Source organism: Bactrocera dorsalis, chromosome 3 (assembly GCF_023373825.1).
Source record: "Bactrocera dorsalis isolate Fly_Bdor chromosome 3, ASM2337382v1, whole genome shotgun sequence".
Taxonomy (NCBI): domain Eukaryota; kingdom Metazoa; phylum Arthropoda; class Insecta; order Diptera; family Tephritidae; genus Bactrocera; species Bactrocera dorsalis.
This window is the reverse complement of record NC_064305.1, coordinates 66143711-66160843: the sequence shown is the minus strand read 5'-3', so window position 1 is coordinate 66160843 and position 17133 is coordinate 66143711. Positions and strand designations below refer to the sequence as shown.

Genomic DNA, 17133 nt, shown 5'->3' with positions numbered 1-17133 from the left:
CCGTCATTTGGAATTTAGTATGCTCTGCCCAATCCACAAAAAGTAGACCCCACAATCTGCCTCAACTACCGTGCGATAAGCCTCCTCAACCTCGCGTATAAGGTTCTATCGAGCGTATTGTGTGAAAGATCAAAGCCCACCATCAACAAATTGATGGGACCTTATCTGTGGGGGCTTTAGAACTGACAAATCAACAAAAGACCAGATATTCACCATGCGCCAAATTTTGGAAAGGACCCGTGTAAAAAGAATCGACACTCACGACCTCTTCGTTGATTTCAAAGCAGCTTTCAACAGCACGAAAAGGAGCTGCCTTTATGCCGTGATGTCTGAATTTGGTATCTCCACAACTCTAATATGGCTGTTTAGACTGACGTTGAGCAATACCAAAAGTCCGTCAGGTTCGGGAAGGACCTCTCCGAACCGTTCGATACCACAGAAAGTTTCAGACTAGGTGACTTCCTATTAATCGACTTCTTTAATCTACTCTTGGAGAAAATAATTTGAGCTGTAGAGATAAATATAGAAGTACAATCTTCTACATGAGTATACACATGATCACGTACAACCGAGCCGTTAGTTCTGCTTGCTCTCTTATCATTAAACAAACAGTCGTCGCACTGGCGACGTGGCTCCCACGTCGTTGTTGGCAGTCATAACTCCGAAGTCGTAGATAATTTTGTCTATCTTATACCAGTATTAACACCAACAACAATATCAGTCTCGAAACTCAACGCAAAATAACTTTTGCCAACAGATGCTACTTCGTGCTAAGTAGGCAATGGTGAAGTAAAGTCCTTACTCGACGTCCTCGAATGAGCGAAAACACTCCAGTTCTGAAAGTATTCGACGTAGTATCCGACGCGAGAAGCAGATGAAGAGGAAAGCCTCCGCTCCGTTGGAAACACCAGGCGGAAAAGGACCTGGATTTGCTTGGAATCTCTAATTGGCGCCATGTTGCGAAAAGTAGAAACGACTGGCGGTGTGATGTTAACTCGGCTATAATCGCGTAAGCGGTGTCTACGCGAATTAAGAAGAAGAAGTTCAAATATATCTAAATCAGTACAAAAATGCCAGATTGTTAGATTTTGTAAGCTTCGTTGTGTTTATAGTTGTTATTACGAAATTAACATATTTGGTAACCCTACCCTTGCCTGTTGTTACATATAATGGTACCAAAATACTATCCTCTAATAGTTCTATGCCCCTGCTCATCATTATAAATGAATACACATAAGTATATACTAATAACCTAGGACCTATGGCAGATTTGGAAAAAGATCTTGCTATAACCTACCTTATTCACACCACGGGTCTCCAGGGTATATCTGCTATTTAGCCAACGTTTTCAATTCTGTGAATTTTGGGTTCAAAAGGAAATATGAAAACCATAAGAAGCTTAAACAATTTTAACTAACAAACGTTCCTTTGTCAACACTCGTCGACCTCCCCACATATTTTACGTCAGTTAGCACAGACGCACACCACTTACAAGAATCGCGGCCTAACTACCGCCACAGCTATTAAGACCACACTGACATAACGCCATATTGAATTGCTATTGACGTTGTTGCAAAATAGCATAAGTGGCATTCGGAAATGTGCTTGGAATAAAATCAGTCGTGAGTGTGGATCGCTGGAAGCAATTAGCACAGTCCGAGACGAAAATGACTGGAGTTTGTTTCAAGTACTTAGCCGCATTGCTGCTAGTAGTCGGCGTAAGAAAAATATAAATAATTTTAAAGATAATAAGTAATTACTAAGAAAAAAAAATCTATAAATTTTCCAAACACACTTCAGATCGTCTGCATCAACGCCGATGACACGGAAAACCCCGAGACAGACGCGGATATATTTGTTTCCCGCGATCGATTGTTAAACTTCATATACAACGAGGACTTTACATTAAACGTATATGTTCTAAAACGTAGTGAGGAATTATGCAATAAGATAAGTGACGACGATCTAAATACACTTGCATACAAGAACAAAACAAGTGAAGCATCTGACGAATCTGAGGCATTGGATACTCGCGAAACATTGCTGAGAAAATGTGTTCGTCGTCTCATGGCACGTTTTGATCTCACAGGGAATCACAATGATCGAGAGGACCTCCTGTTGCTTAAGTATGGATTTGAGGATATTGGAAAGGACGTGTATCGAAAATATGAGGAATTCTTTGAAGTGATTTTGCGGCGCATTGATAAATATCTGAAGCGCTTGGCACCGGAGCAGCAAAGCAAACAGATGGCACAAAATCTGAAAGGGTGGTCAAGTAAAATTAGAGATGCCTCAACTTTGGCGGGCAAAGAAATGGAGTTTCTAAGTTTCATGCGATTTTATTTATTTAAGGAAGGTGTTTAGTATGCGAGATGTTGAATGCTTTAAGTTAGTTATATTGGAAAATAAAATGTTTGGAAATGCAAGTATATTTGCAAACTGCTTTTAGTATATTTTATTAATTAGACACAAGTTAGGCGATTTGATTGCCGTTATGGGTCTTTTCCTTTCAGAAAAATCGTGAGATTGTCTTTGGTCTATAAAAAAATGTGATTTCTTTCTAATAAATAAATATTCTTTGAAGCAACCTACATGTTCTTAATGCTTCCCAGTATACCACAATACTTGAACCCCTATCATTATCAATTCCCCTTCCATTAGTAGATAATACAACACTTTCGATCGTACCAGTGGATTTCCAGATAAGACCTTCATATAGGCTAAATGCCAGTCGAGAAGATGGATTTTCAGATAACTGCAGTACCATCCTTGAATAGGTATAGCCCAAAGACCGAAGCTCAATACCGCAATAATTTGATAGTTCGTACCGGTCGACTATCGCTGTTAACCTTTAACCCTAAATAACTGTTACTCTGTTACATAAATAAAGAGGGGTCTAAGTGGCTTAGGCGATCTTGTAAATAACAGATAATGTTGTGTGCGTCATGCTTATAATCAACAAACTTAGCTCTGCCGGTTACTGGCTGTCTCCGGTACATTCGGTACATGTCCTGCACTCGCTGTTCCATGAGTTCAAAGCGAAGCTGCGCCAAAATTTCAGATATTTTACTTTTACCGAATAACTTCGGAGCCTCGTTAATCAGTCTCATACTTTCGTGACTATTGCTGACGCTAGAAATTGTCATATAAAAATTCAGCAGCTGTTAGTGTAGACTTCAGCCACAATGAGCGCGAGAAGCGCGGTCAAACTACTGTCGGATTCGCAGACGTATATAAGTTGCAACAATATTATTGTTCTTGAAAAGCTTAGATCCAAAATCATTTTCTATTTGCATTCGACAAAGTTTCAATGATGTGTTCTCATCATTCGAGCTGTTACCCTCAGACCGACAGCAGGCTGATGCAGCAATGAATCCACAATATATTGCCATATATTTGACAGTGCTGCTGGTAACCAGCAGCCAGGCTGGTGACACCACCGCAAAAGCCGAGAGACGGCAAATCCTTGATGCACGCAATCGTTTGATTGATATTGTGACAGCAGGATTTTATGAGGTTGTCGGGTTTGAGTTTGAAGAGAGTGAGAAATTATGTCGCAAGATAATCGACGAAAATAAATACGAAAATGCGCCCAGTGAAATATCGAAAAACAAGAAACTGTTATTGAAGGATTGTACACAGCATGCAATGGAGCTATTAAGTCTGGCAACAGCTGAGCAGGCCGGCTACTCGCATCATGCACTGTTTGTAAAATATGGACTGAAAGAGGTTGTACATGCTGTGAATCGACAACGAAGGCAGCTCGTTGATGACAGTGTGCGGCGAATTGACGAATTTGTCAATAGTTTGACGCCGAAGCAGCAGCGCAAGGCAATTGCAAGAAACCTAGCCCACTGGTCAGCACAAATGAAGAGGGCAACAAAAGTGACGCGAAAGATGTTTGTTTTCAGAAGTTTTCTGCGTTTTTATTATTTCGAGGGAGGCATTTAGTAAACGTGTTATTATTATTTTATTCAAAAGGCATAATAAAGACTGTTTACTTTTGTTTACTTTATTATTTTTTGTTTCTCATTTTTGCAGTTTTCTGTGTCCTAGGTAGTTGGCGGTTTATTACTTTTGCCACTAATTCCATGCGACAAGTGAAGTCGTGTCTTTTTCTATTTCTCTGTTCTGGAGAAGTGATCCAAAGTGATCCGAAATAAATCAGAGTCGAATATTTTTGCTTCTTATATGGTATACATATGTTTAATCTGTTCTCCGTTTAATCTCTTTATTCGATTCCAAGTTCCCTCAGTAAGCGGCTGGATAGTACTTTGCAAAATGTGCTCTTACCCAGCACAAAGCCAATCCCATCAGAGACATATTCGCTTTAGAGTAACTGTACTCTGAAATCATTGATCCCTTTTAAAATAAGGTGGTTCATATTTTAAGTTCGTAAACATTTCTAAATAATTCCATACTATATAACGGGCTTTTCAATATGAACGCTACAAAAGTAGACCGATAGGGACAGCACACGAAGCCATATTTTTTCCCGCTCTTATGAAATTTCTCTTGGCTTGCCATTTTAACATGGAAAGATATATGATCCAAAAACGAGTCGAAATTATTAAAATTTATTACCGAAATTCGGAGTGAGGGGCCTCAGCGTTAAGAGCGCTATGTCCAATTGAAGATCGTCATATTCGTCCTGTCAAATCAGCAATTGAGCGTGTAGTGGGAAAATTTGAATCCATAGGCACAGTACGAAATGTTCCCGTGCCAGTGAGACAAAGAAGTGCCCATAGTGTCGAGAATATTGCTGCCACTGGCGCATCAATTGAGGAAGATCCAAATCAGTCTCCCACAAGTCGTTGTCAAGCGTTGGTCATCTCAGTGACGTCATTGTGGAGAATTTTGTGATAGGATCTTAGCCTACATCCTTACAAGATCAAATTGACGCAAAAATTGAAGCCACTTGACGCCGGCAACGTCTTTGGGAAGTACTTCTTCCGTAAAGATCAAGACCGGCATTTTACTGCGAATGGAAATCGCTACCGCTCAATGATAACCGAATATTTTGGTCCGAATCGAACGATATGGACCTTGACAATATGTGGTTCCAACAAGACGGCGCCAAAAGCGAGAATGTCACAATCTATTTATTGAAACCCAAGTTTGGTGAAATGGCGGCGATTGATGAACTTCGTACCAATATCGAAAGTGGAATTGCAACAGTATCCGATGTATGATTCGAGACCGTCGAAAATTGGGTTCAGCGTTTGGACTTCTGCAAAACTTCTGTAAGAAGGAAATCGAGTTCCATACATGATGTCATCGAAAGTACTTTTACAGGAATAAAGAATTGCATTGATATTCTAAACTTTTGTGGCTCTCTCATTGAAACACCCTTTATTTTTGTATTTGTATAATTTTAAAAAGGTTATTAAAAATTTAAAAAAAATTTAGATGTGTAATTTAGAGTTATGACCTAACTCGCTTTCCCAGATTTATTTCCTAGAATAAGTTCTAATTGCGTTTTGTATATTGAATGTGTTTTTGAAATACAAATATTCCATTCATATCTACATACATATATACAATATACATACATATATAGAGATATTGTAAACACTATTTATATGATAACCTTGGTTTCTGATTTCGCTCCTTGTAACGAAACTGATAAGTCCATTGACGTCACGTTTTCAATTTACAGTAATCGGCCAGTGAGTATTCTCAAGTGATGACTCATTGAGTATGCGTGCGCAACTCGGTGAATCATGGGTTTAAGATTCAATCTTAAAGACTAACATTTTTGAGTTCTTTCGACACGGAGTTTATACTCATATTTCCATTCGTAATGTGCTGCAGCCATTTTTGGTAGTGAAAATTCGTAAAACTCTACTCAAACTATGCATATTTTAGCACAGACACACACCACAAATAAGCACCTTGGCCCAACACCTGTCTTAGTTAAGACCAAACTTATTTTACGCTACATAATATTGTTGTTTTTGTTGTTCGTCAATAAATTGCATAAAAGTGCTTTCGAAATTGTATTCGAACTAAAATCGACGGAGAGTACACATCATTAGAAGATATTAGTGCGGTCCAATACCTTCTAAATCAAATGGCTGGGCTGTCTATCCACAAGTTTTGCGCAGCGTTTTTGCTGGTGATCGGTGTAAGCAAAATATAAATATTTATTAAGAAAAATATCAACAAATTATATCTCAGGTTGTCTGCACCAATGCCGGTTACACTGGGAAACCGGAAATAGACATGGAAATATGGACTTCACGCAATAAATTGTTGGACTCCATGTTTGAAGCTGCGCTGAATTTAAGCGAATATGCTTTTGCATGGAGTAAGGAAGTTTGTCAGAAGCTACTCGATGAGGATATATTGCATAATGAAACAAGCGTAGAACCAGAGTCTCGCGAATGGTATCTGCATAATTGTGTTAGACGCACCGTGGATCGTTTAGAGCCCACGGTAAGTCGTCATGGCGATCACCCAGATGAAGTCCGATTGCGCAAATATGGATTTGAGGAATGTCGAAAAGTTATGGATCAAAAATATGAACACTTCTTCGAAGAGATGGTCCAGCGTATGGATGACTATGTAAAGAGTTTGACGCCAGAGCAGCAAGGCAAAGAGACGGCGCGAAATTTGAAGGGGTGGTCGGGCAAAATTAAGAATGCTCCGACTTTGGCAGGGAAAGAAATGGCTTTTAGGAAATGTATGCGATTTTATTATTTTGAAAACGGTGTTTAATGTATCTGTTTTCAGTTAAGATTATTCAAAAATTAAACATTTTAATGTGAAAGCAGAGCTACAAAACCTTAGCAATACTTTGTGTTTTTGTTTAGTGACTAACTGAGCTCGTCTTAAAGTTCTTAAACGCATCTAAAACATTTGACAATATGATTAATTTAAGATTACGGAGCTAGAAGGCTTGTTATCCAGTTTAGAAGTAATCATCTATGCAATTTTTTAAATTGAAGTTCAAATTAGTTTTTTTTGGCTCTGACAGTAGCATATTAAATTTTCTAATATTAATTTAAAGTAGTTTGTGCGAAATTTAATATAGTTGGCAACCTTATCTGATGTAATGTAATATTTTGAAGTATTATCTTCTAATATTTCAACACACACTCAATATTATATATGAATAAACACAAGTATATGCGATTAAATTGATAACCTAGGTTCATTTCACAGATTTTGAAAATCACTCTCACTTGTCTTATTCACATTAGCGGTTTCCTGGGTATCTCGGCATTTAGCAAGCGTGTTCGATCCATTGAATTTGGGGTTGAACATTCAATAAGGGAACCATAAAAAAACGTAAACAATTTTAAAAAGTTTAAAACATTGCTGGACGTTTTTGAAAGCTTTTATATTTGTTCTCATAGTATCTCAAACTAAATGCCAGATGTGGTGTAGTGAAAACTCATAGAACTCTCCACATATTTTTTGTCAGTTAGCACAGACGCACACCACTTACAAGAACCGCGGCCTAACTCCTGCCTATGTTATTAAGACCAAATTAAAATAATATACATATATTCAATGGCACATTGATTCGCTATTAGTTTTGTGGAAATATTAAACTAAAAAGGCATTGGAAATAAAATCAACAGAGAGTGTGGATCGTTAGAAGCGATTAGTACAATTCAAGACGAAAATGGCTGGACTGTCTATCAAGTATTTCGGAGCATTGCTGCTGGTAGTCGGCGTAAGAGATATAGAATTAATTATAATTACTAAAGAAAAAATCAACTAATTTTCCAACACACTTCAGGTCGTCTGCATCAACGCCCATGGCACTGAAAGTTCCGAAACAGATGTGGAGATGCTTGCCTCCCACAATCAGTTGTTAAAATCCATATATAATGAGGCTGTTAAATTAAGTATATACATTTTGAGACGGAGTGAGGAATTCTGCACGAAAGTGGACAACGAAGATATACTTATATACAAGAACATAGCAAGTGAAAAGTCGAAGAAATCGGTAGAATCAGTTACTCGCGAAACAATTCAGAGAAACTGTATTAATCGTGTCGAGGATCGTTTTGATCCCACAGCGAATCGTAATAATGTATATGGTCTAGATGAACCCCTGTTGCTTAAGTTGGATTGGCGGGTATTCAAAAGGTTGTGGAGCAAAAATATGAAAAATTTTTTGAAGAGATTTTGCGGCAAATCAAAGAATATCTGAAGTGATTAGCAAAGAAACACAATGGCGCTATTAAATGTGGAAACTGCTGATCAGGCCGGCTACTCGCATTATGCACTCTTTGTAAAATATGGACTGAAAGAGGTTGTACATGCTGTGAATCGAAAACGAAGGCACCTCGTTGATGACAGTGAGCGGCGAATTGACGAATTTGTCAATAGTTTGACGCCGAAGCAGCAGCGCAAGGCAATTGCAAGAAACCTAGCCCGCTGGTCAGCACAAATGAAGAGGGCAACAAAAGTGACGCGAAAGATGTTTGTTTTCAGAAGTTTTCTGCGATTTTATTATTTCGAGGGAGGCATTTAGTAAACGTGTTATTATTATTTTATTCAAAAGGCATAATAAAGACATGTAAAAATTATAAAAAAAAACTGTTTACTTTATTATTTTTTGTTTCTCATTTTTGCAGTTTTCTGTGTCCTAGGTAGTTGGCGGTTTATTACTTTTGCCACTAATTCCATGCGACAAGTGAAATCGTGTCTTTTTCTATTTCTCGGTTCTGGAGAAGTGATCCAAAGTGATCCGAAATAAATCAGAGTCGAATATTTTTGCTTCTTATATGGTATACATATGATTGTTCTGTTCTTCGTTTGATCTCTTTATTCGATTCCAAGTTTCTTCAACAGGAAGCGGCTGGATAGTACTCTGCAAAATGTGCTCCTACCCAGCACAAGGACAAGCCCATCAGAGACATATTAGCTTTTGAGTGACTATACTCTGAAATCATTGATCCCTTTTAAAATGAGGTGGTTCATATTTTAAGTCCGTAAACATTTCTAAATAATTCCATACTATATACGGGGCTTTTTAATATGAACGCTACAAAAGTATGCCGATCTTTTGACATTTCTCTTGGCTTGCCATTTTAACATGGAAAGATATATGATCCAAAAACGAGTCGAAATTATTAAAATTTATTACCGAAATTCGGAGTAAGAGGCTTCAGCGTTAAGAGCGCTATGTCCAATTGAAGGTCGTCATATTCGTCCTGTCAAATCAGCAATTGAGCGGCTAGTGGGAAATTTGAATCCACAGGCACAGTACGAAATGTCCCCGTGCAAGTGAGACAAAGAAGTGCCCATAGTGTCGAGAATATTGCTGCCACTGGCGCATCAATTGAGGAAGATCCAAATCAGTCTCCCACAAGTCGTTGTCAAGCGTTGGGCATCTCAGTGACGTCATTGTGGAGATTTTTGTGATAGGATCTTAGCCTACATCCTTACAAGATCAAATTGACACAAGAAATAAAGCCGCTTAACGCCTGCGGTGTTTTAGTGCTGTACTTCTTCCGTGATGATCAAGATCAGCATGTTATTGTGAATGGAAATCGCTACCGCTCAATAATAACCGAATATTTTGGTCCGAATCGAACGATATGGACCTTGACAATATGTGGTTCCAACAAGACGGCGCCAAAAGCGAGAATGTCACAATCTATTTATTGAAACCCAAGTTTGGTGAAATGGCGGCGATTGATGAACTTTGTACCAATATCGAAAGTCAAATTGCAACAGTATCCGATGTACGCTTCGAGACCGTCGAAAATTGGGTTCAGCGTTTGGACTTCTGCAAAACTTCTATAAGCAAGAGGGAAATCGAGTTCCATACATGATGTCATCGAATGTACTTTTACAGGAATAAAGAATTGCATTGATATTCTAAACTTTTGTAGTGCTCTTATTGAAACACCCTTTATTTTTGTATTTGTATAATTTTAAAGAGGTTATTACAAATTAAAAAAAAATGTAGATGTGTAATTTAGAGTTATGACCTAACTCGCTTTCCCAGATTTATTTCCGAGAATAAGTTCTAATTGCGTTTTGTATATTGAATGTGTTTTTGAAATACAAATATTCCATTCATATCTACATACATATATACAATATACATAAATATATAGAGATACTAGCTGACCCCGCAGCCATTTTCCTGCGTGAAATTATATGTTTTGAAATGAAAAGAAAGTTGAATTTATATTGTGTTGAAAATCATTTATTTGCGATTTTTCTAATTTTTTTTTTAACGTAGCGCAGCTTGATGAACAAAAAATTTTTTTGGTTTCTTTTCTGGTGCGTAAATGTTCAGAGAAGATGGGTTTCGAACTCGTGAACATGCCACGTATATCTGGCCGTGTGAAAAATGCATTTCCAGATTTATCCCACACTCTTCTAGCTACTGTCCTTGTGTCCTGTTGATTGTCATTTCAAATGCAATTTACCTGGAAACTGAATAGGTTTGAACTGAAATGGCAAATCGTTGGAACTCAAAAGAATTCGTAGAATCAAGCATTCTGCCACCCTCTATTCGATAGCTGCGTCACAATCAGACGGGTTCCATTGCGCAGTTTCGGCGCATGAAGATTGCGAAACATAATAATGACAGATCCAACTTTGAGACGCAAATGATGCTGCGGCATACCAAGCCTCTCCAAAGAATTTAGAAATTCCACTGGATAATTCACGACTTCGTGTCATTGTCAAGACAATCGGAATTTGCGCATTTCCAATTCTTACCGAATACAATGTAAAGTCTCATCGGTAATGTAATTTTTTCGTATCCCGTAATTGACGCGAATTTGAAGGCTGATATGTCGCAATGACCATCGCGAAAAGTGTGTGAACTTCAGTGGCATGCGAAGTAGCTATCGAATCGTCCATCGTTTGATTACAGCAATTGTAATTGCTTGCATGCTTCTCAAAAAGTTACACACACTCTACCATTCACAGTGCGCAATGACTCAAATGAAATTGAACCACGTACATTTATCAGTAGCAACCGAAGGTATTAGCAATCGTCGTTTTTCGGGTGGATTATTTAAATTCGTCCTAAGGAATTAGTTGATAAGACACCAGGATGTCAATCTATTGGTTGACTCTGCTTTCTGCGTACCTATATCTTCGACGATGCATTCCATGCATAATATCAAGGCATTTCCAAATAGAACAATGTTCTCACAAACGAATCATTAACGGAAGTTGAGAAAAAACTCGTCAATGTAAATTTTGTTGTTGGAAGTGTTTCCGCTGGCTGTACTGTATTTACTGGGTTGAAAAACACTCTTTAGCCATTCTCCAAATGAACTGCGAAACGCACAACAGTCGGAAAAGTCGATTTCACCAAACTACAATATCAAACATTGGCATGAGTTTTGAATGTGAATTAGACAATAGTGGGGAATATGGTACGATCCATATGTTGTCGACTTCGATATTCACTACTCTAAGTTGAATGGATTGAGTGGATCTCCATCATTTCCAGTTTGCGTTTCTGAAAGAAAAGCACGTGGATAGTGTTTCGTGACTTTATTGCAAGTGTGATGGTGGTGTCCGCAAGGTCCATGCACCATATTGGTTTTCATCGCTTCGTAGAATAATTGATCTTTCTATGCATAAGGAATTTCCGCAGAAATGATTTCATCCATTTGATCTGGTGTAACCACCATCCACCATTCAAAGAAGAATGTGTGCGTGCGGCAAACCTTTTTTTTGCAACTTAACAGAGCATATCCAGCATCTGACTGCACCATACTTGTATATACATACGTTGCTTCAAGATAAAGTCCATCTAACATCGTAGCCGTTGTTTGAAAAGTCTTGCTGTATTATTGAATTATAGTATTATTGAAACACACATAAAGTTTTCACTGAATAATTTTCAATAATTTTTCCGGAATAAAAAAGTAAGCGACCGAAATTGAACGATTCAAATAATTTACAAATCAAAATATTGAAAAACAAAACAAAAAAGAAGTGTATGAAAAGTCACTTTTTGGAAATTTTTCGACTTTTCCTTATGAAAAGTATATGGTTTTTTTTATATCTAACCCTTTCCAGATCCACAGCGAACAACTTCTGATTTCATGAAGATTGGTTCCGCCGTTCTCGAGCGTTAGCGTTACTAAAAAACGAACAATCAGTTTTACTTACATATCGTCACCTGAAATGCAAAATAACGTATCATCAAAAAATTCGAAATTGAGTGTCTTATTGATTACGCTTCACTACTTCAAATTATATACATAATTTTAAATATGTTCAACATTTTCTGGTTCTGCGGTCATATATAAACCAGTTTTAACCAATATTAATATTTTGTTTCACTCATGTTCCATTTTATTCCGTGTTTCATTCATGCCACTGTAAATTTCTGAAAATGTTGTTACGTTAATTTGCATTTCAGGTGACGATATGGGCATACATTTGTATGTATGTAGTATGTAGTATGTACATACATACATACATATATACAAAATAAAATGTTTGTATGGGAAAAATAAAAGGGTTGTTTTTAGGGGTTATCCAGCAACTTTCGTAATTTTTTCTTACATAAGAACCTTCTCCTAATAATAACAAATACAACAAAATAAAAATCAGCCAAATCGGTTCAGCCGTTTATGAGTGATGAAATTACAAAGAAAGTGGCATTGATTTTTATACATATACATACATACATATGTACATACATATGTATATAGATTATAAACATTATTAATATGATAACCTTGGTTCCTGACTTCGCTCCTTGTAACGAAACTGATAAGCCCATTGACGTCACTTTTCAATTTACAGTAATCGGCCAGTGAGTATTCTCAAGTGATGACTCATTGAGTATGCGTGCGCAATTCGGTGAATCATGGGTTTAAGATTCCATCTGAAAGACTTAAATTAAATTTTTGAGTTCTTTGGACACGGAGTTTATACTCATATTTCCATTCGTAATGTGCTGCAGCCATTTTTGGTAGTGAAAATTCGTAAAACTCTACTCAAACTATGCATATTTTAGCACAGACACACACCAAAAATAAGCATCTTGGCCCAACACCTGTCTTAGTTAAAACCAAACTTATTTTACGCTACATAATATTGTTGTTTTGGCATATAAAATACAATTTTTTTGTCAATAAATTGCATAAAAGTGCTTTCGAAATTGTATTCGAACTTAAATCGACGGAGAGTACACATCATTAGAAGATATTAGTGCGGTCCAGTACCTTCTAAATCAAATGGCTGGGCTGTCTATCCACAAGTTTTGCGCAGCGTTTTTGCTGGTGATCGGAGTAAGCAAAATATAAATATTTATTAAGAAAAATATCAACAAATTATTCCACAGGTTGTCTGCACCAATGCCGGTTACACTGGAAAACCGGAAATAGACATGGAAATATGGACTTCACGCAATAAATTGTTGGACTCCATGTTTGAAGATTCGGTGAATTTAACCGGATATGCTTTTGCATGGAGTGAGGAAGTTTGTCAGAAGCTACTCAACGAGGATATATTGCAGAATAAAACAAGCGTAGAACCAGACGATCGCGAAATGTATCTGAATATTTGTGTTAGGCGCACCGTGGATCGTTTAGAGCCCACGGTAAGTCGTCGTGGCGATCACCCAGATGAAGTCCGATTGCGCAAATATGGATTTGAGGATTTTCGAAAAGTTATGGATCAAAAAAATGAACACTTCTTCGAAGAGATGGTCCAGCGTATGGATGACTATGTAAAGAGTTTGACGCCAGAGCAGCAAGGCAAAGAGACGGCGCGAAATTTGAAGGGGTGGTCGGGCAAAATTAAGAATGCTCCGACTTTGGCCGGGAAAGTAATGGCGTTTAGAAAATGTATGCGATTTTATTATTTTGAGAGGGGTGTTTAATATATCTGTTTAAAATTAGTGTGATTAAAAAGTTAAACATTTTAAAATGCATGCAGAGCTGGAAGAACTTAGCAATATTTTTTGTTTTTGTTTAGTGATTAGCTGAGCTCGTCTTAAAGTTCTTAAACGCATCTAAAACATTTGACAATATGACTAATTTAAGATTACGGAGCAAGAAGGCTTGTTATCCAGTTTAGAAGTAATCCTCAATGCAATGTTTGAATTTGAAGTTCAAATTAGTTTTTTTTTGGCTCTGACAGTAGCATATTAATATTTTCTAATATTAATTTAAAGTAGTTTGTGCGAAATTTAATATAGGGTGATTTTTTTGAGGTAATGTAGTATTTTGACAGATCACGTGGGATTTCAGACATGGTGTCAAAGAGAAAGATGCTCAGTATGTTTGACATTTCATCATGAATAGACTTACTAACGAGCAACGCTTGCAAATCATTGAATTTTATTACCAAAATCAGTGTTCGGTTCGAAATGTGTTTCGCGCTTTACGTCCGACAAATTTTGTTCAGCGATGAGGCTCATTTCTGGTTGAATGGCTACGTAAATAAGCAAAATTGCCGCATTTGGGGTGAAGAGCAACCAGAAGCCGTTCAAGAACGAAAAATGCACTGTTTGGTGTGGTTTGTACGCTGGTGGAATCATTGGACCGTATTTTTTCAAAGATGCTGTTGGACGCAACGTTACGGTGAATGGCGATCGCTATCGTTCGATGCTAACAAACTTTTTGTTGCCAAAAATGGAAGAACTGAACTTGGTTGACATGTGGTTTCAACAAGATGGCGCTACATGCCACACAGCTCGCGATTCTATGGCCATTTTGAGGGAAAACTTCGGACAACAATTCATCTCAAGAAATGGACCCGTAAGTTGCCACCAAGATCATGCGATTTAACGCCTTTAGACTATTTTTTGTGGGGCTACGTCAAGTCTAAAGTCTACAGAAATAAGCCAGCAACTATTCCAGCTTTGGAAGACAACATTTCCGAAGAAATTCGGGCTATTCCGGCCGAAATGCTCGAAAAAGTTGCCCAAAATTGGACTTTCCGAATGGACCACCTAAGACGCAGCCGCGGTCAACATTTAAATGAAATTATCTTCAAAAAGTAAATGTCATGAACCAATCTAACGTTTCAAATAAAGAAATGAGATTTTGCTGACAGTTATGCGTTTTTTTTTTAATATTAATTTAAAGCTCTTAAGAAAATCACCCTTTAGTTGGCAACCTTCTCTGATGTAATGTAATATTTTGAAGTATTATCTTCTAATATTTCAACACACACTCAATATTATATACATATGAACAAACTCAGGTATATGCGATTAAATTGATAACCTAAGTTCGTTTCACAGATTTTGAAAATAAACTGATAAAGACCTTCCTCTCACTTGTCTTATTCACATTAGCGGTTTCCTGGGTATCTCGGCATTTAGCAAGCGTCTTCGATCTATTGAATTTGGGGTCGAATATTCATTAAGGAAACCATAAAAAAACGTAAATAATTTTAAAAAATGTAAAACATCGCTCGACGTTTTTGAAAGTTTTTATATTTTTTATCATAGTATCTCAAACTAATCGCCAGATGTGTTGTAGTGAAAACTCATAGAACTCTCCACATATTTTTTGTCAGTTAGCACAGACGCACACCACTTACAAGAACCGCGGCCTAACTCCTGCCTATGTTATTAAGACCAAATTAAAATAATATACATATATTCAATGGCACATTGATTCGCTATTAGTTTTGTGGAAATATTAAACTAAAAAGGCATTGGAAATAAAATCAACAGAGAGTGTGGATCGTTAGAAGCGATTAGTACAATTCAGGACGAAAATGGCTGGAGTGTCTATCAAGTATTTCGGAGCATTGCTGCTGGTAGTCGGCGTAAGAGATATAGTTATAATTACTAAAGAAAAAATCAACTAATTTTCCAACACACTTCAGGTCGTTTGCATCAACGCCCATGGCACTGAAAGTTCCGAAACAGACGTGGAGATGCTTGCCACCCACAATCAGTTGTTAAAATCCATATATAATGAGGCTGTTAAATTAAGTATATACATTTTGAGACGGAGTGAGGAATTATGCACGAAAATGGACAACAAAGATATACTGATATACAAGAACATAGCAAGTGAAAAGTCCAAGAAATCAGTTACGCGCGAAACAATTCTAAGAAATTGTATTAATCGCGTCGAGGATCGTTTTGATCCCACAGCGAATCGTGATAATGAATGTGGTCCAGATGAACCCCTGTTGCTTAAGTATGGATTGGCGGGTATTCAAAAGGTTGTGGCGCAAAAATATGAAACATTTTTTGAAGAGATTTTGCGGCAAATCAAAGAATATCTGAAGGGTTTGACAACGGAGCAGCAAAGAAACACGACGGCACGAAAATTGAAGGGGTGGTCTAGTAAAATTAGGGCGGCTTCAACTTTGGCACGGAAGGAGTTGACTTTTAGAAGTTTTATGCGTTATTATTTTATGCAAGAAAGTGTGTAGAGTGCGAGCTACTCTTTTACTAATATTAGAGGATTATTTAGCTGCACAGAAATTGAAATCGCCAAGAGTTGGCAACACTAATGGATACTACAAAATTTATGTATATATAACTAAATCAGCTCCTTGAATTATTTCCAGCGATTAGGAAATATTGAATGTTGCAATTTATTTATAGCGATTGTATTAAATATTAAAATTGAATTACTAAAAAGATGGCAACATTGTTTTTTATTTTTTCTAAAAATATCAGAGTTATGATTTCATGTTTTGCTTTACTTAATTGAGTAAATAAAATAAAAAAATTTTAGACAAGTGGCAACTCTGTTGTAAATATTGTTTTATTTAAACTTGTTTAAAGCCTATTTTAAAACAACTAATAAAATTACAACACTATATAGTTTACAAAAATATAATTATATATTTGCCACCATTTCTTGTGGTGGCAACTCTGCTTTGGTGAAAAAATCGAATTAATATATGTATTTTACACACTTTATGCTCCAACAGGAATAAAATAATTAATCTGATGTTTGAAATTTTAATTGAACTTTTAATTGGTAGCAGATGGCAACCCTGACCGACTTTCTTCAGCTCAATTTTAGATTTTTAAACTCGTATTCATTTTATTTTGGAGCTCATTGTTATACTATATAACAAATTTTATTGTATCTCACTTTTCATGTTTTGTTTAAAATTTTAAAAAGCTGGCAAGTCTATATTCAACTTTTTTTAACTATTATTGATTTCCATACATGTTTTGATTCAAAAATTGATGTTAAA

At 36.9% G+C, this 17133-nt stretch overlaps 5 protein-coding genes across 5 annotated transcripts; all 5 read left to right on the top strand.

Annotated features, from left to right (window-relative positions):
- Window positions 1-1559: 1559 nt before the first annotated feature.
- LOC105230529 (uncharacterized) lies at window positions 1560-2431 on the top strand. Its single transcript, XM_011211327.4, has 2 exons — window positions 1560-1718; window positions 1801-2431. The coding sequence occupies exons 1-2, from the start codon at window positions 1668-1670 to the stop codon at window positions 2362-2364; spliced, it is 615 nt and encodes a 204-aa protein (XP_011209629.2). The 5' UTR covers window positions 1560-1667; the 3' UTR covers window positions 2365-2431.
- An 830-nt stretch (window positions 2432-3261) lies between these two features.
- On the top strand, window positions 3262-8556 carry LOC105230537 (uncharacterized). Its single transcript, XM_049451991.1, has 2 exons — window positions 3262-3729; window positions 8270-8556. The coding sequence occupies exons 1-2, from the start codon at window positions 3370-3372 to the stop codon at window positions 8489-8491; spliced, it is 582 nt and encodes a 193-aa protein (XP_049307948.1). The 5' UTR covers window positions 3262-3369; the 3' UTR covers window positions 8492-8556.
- LOC105230543 (uncharacterized) lies at window positions 5812-6791 on the top strand. The gene is made up of 2 exons (XM_011211354.4): window positions 5812-6127; window positions 6181-6791. Exons 1-2 carry the CDS (start codon window positions 6074-6076, stop codon window positions 6718-6720), a joined length of 594 nt encoding a protein of 197 aa, XP_011209656.2. The 5' UTR covers window positions 5812-6073; the 3' UTR covers window positions 6721-6791.
- Window positions 8557-13083: 4527 nt separating the features above from the next.
- LOC125777341 (uncharacterized) lies at window positions 13084-13850 on the top strand. The gene is made up of 2 exons (XM_049451989.1): window positions 13084-13241; window positions 13295-13850. The coding sequence occupies exons 1-2, from the start codon at window positions 13188-13190 to the stop codon at window positions 13832-13834; spliced, it is 594 nt and encodes a 197-aa protein (XP_049307946.1). The 5' UTR covers window positions 13084-13187; the 3' UTR covers window positions 13835-13850.
- A 1220-nt stretch (window positions 13851-15070) lies between these two features.
- LOC125777340 (uncharacterized) lies at window positions 15071-16566 on the top strand. The gene is made up of 2 exons (XM_049451988.1): window positions 15071-15735; window positions 15796-16566. The coding sequence occupies exons 1-2, from the start codon at window positions 15685-15687 to the stop codon at window positions 16351-16353; spliced, it is 609 nt and encodes a 202-aa protein (XP_049307945.1). The 5' UTR covers window positions 15071-15684; the 3' UTR covers window positions 16354-16566.
- The last annotated feature ends 567 nt before the right edge of the window (window positions 16567-17133 follow it).

Coding starts and splice junctions, on each gene's coding strand:
- LOC105230529 (XM_011211327.4), top strand. CDS start 1,668: ATGACTGGAGTTTGTTTCAAGTACTTAGCCGCATTGCTGCTAGTAGTC. Junction 1,719..1,800: donor CATTGCTGCTAGTAGTCGGC/GTAAGAAAAATA, acceptor AACACACTTCAG/ATCGTCTGCATCAACGCCGA.
- LOC105230537 (XM_049451991.1), top strand. CDS start 3,370: ATGAATCCACAATATATTGCCATATATTTGACAGTGCTGCTGGTAACC. Junction 3,730..8,269: donor TAAAATATGGACTGAAAGAG/GTTGTACATGCT, acceptor GGACTGAAAGAG/GTTGTACATGCTGTGAATCG.
- LOC105230543 (XM_011211354.4), top strand. CDS start 6,074: ATGGCTGGGCTGTCTATCCACAAGTTTTGCGCAGCGTTTTTGCTGGTG. Junction 6,128..6,180: donor CGTTTTTGCTGGTGATCGGT/GTAAGCAAAATA, acceptor ATTATATCTCAG/GTTGTCTGCACCAATGCCGG.
- LOC125777341 (XM_049451989.1), top strand. CDS start 13,188: ATGGCTGGGCTGTCTATCCACAAGTTTTGCGCAGCGTTTTTGCTGGTG. Junction 13,242..13,294: donor CGTTTTTGCTGGTGATCGGA/GTAAGCAAAATA, acceptor ATTATTCCACAG/GTTGTCTGCACCAATGCCGG.
- LOC125777340 (XM_049451988.1), top strand. CDS start 15,685: ATGGCTGGAGTGTCTATCAAGTATTTCGGAGCATTGCTGCTGGTAGTC. Junction 15,736..15,795: donor CATTGCTGCTGGTAGTCGGC/GTAAGAGATATA, acceptor AACACACTTCAG/GTCGTTTGCATCAACGCCCA.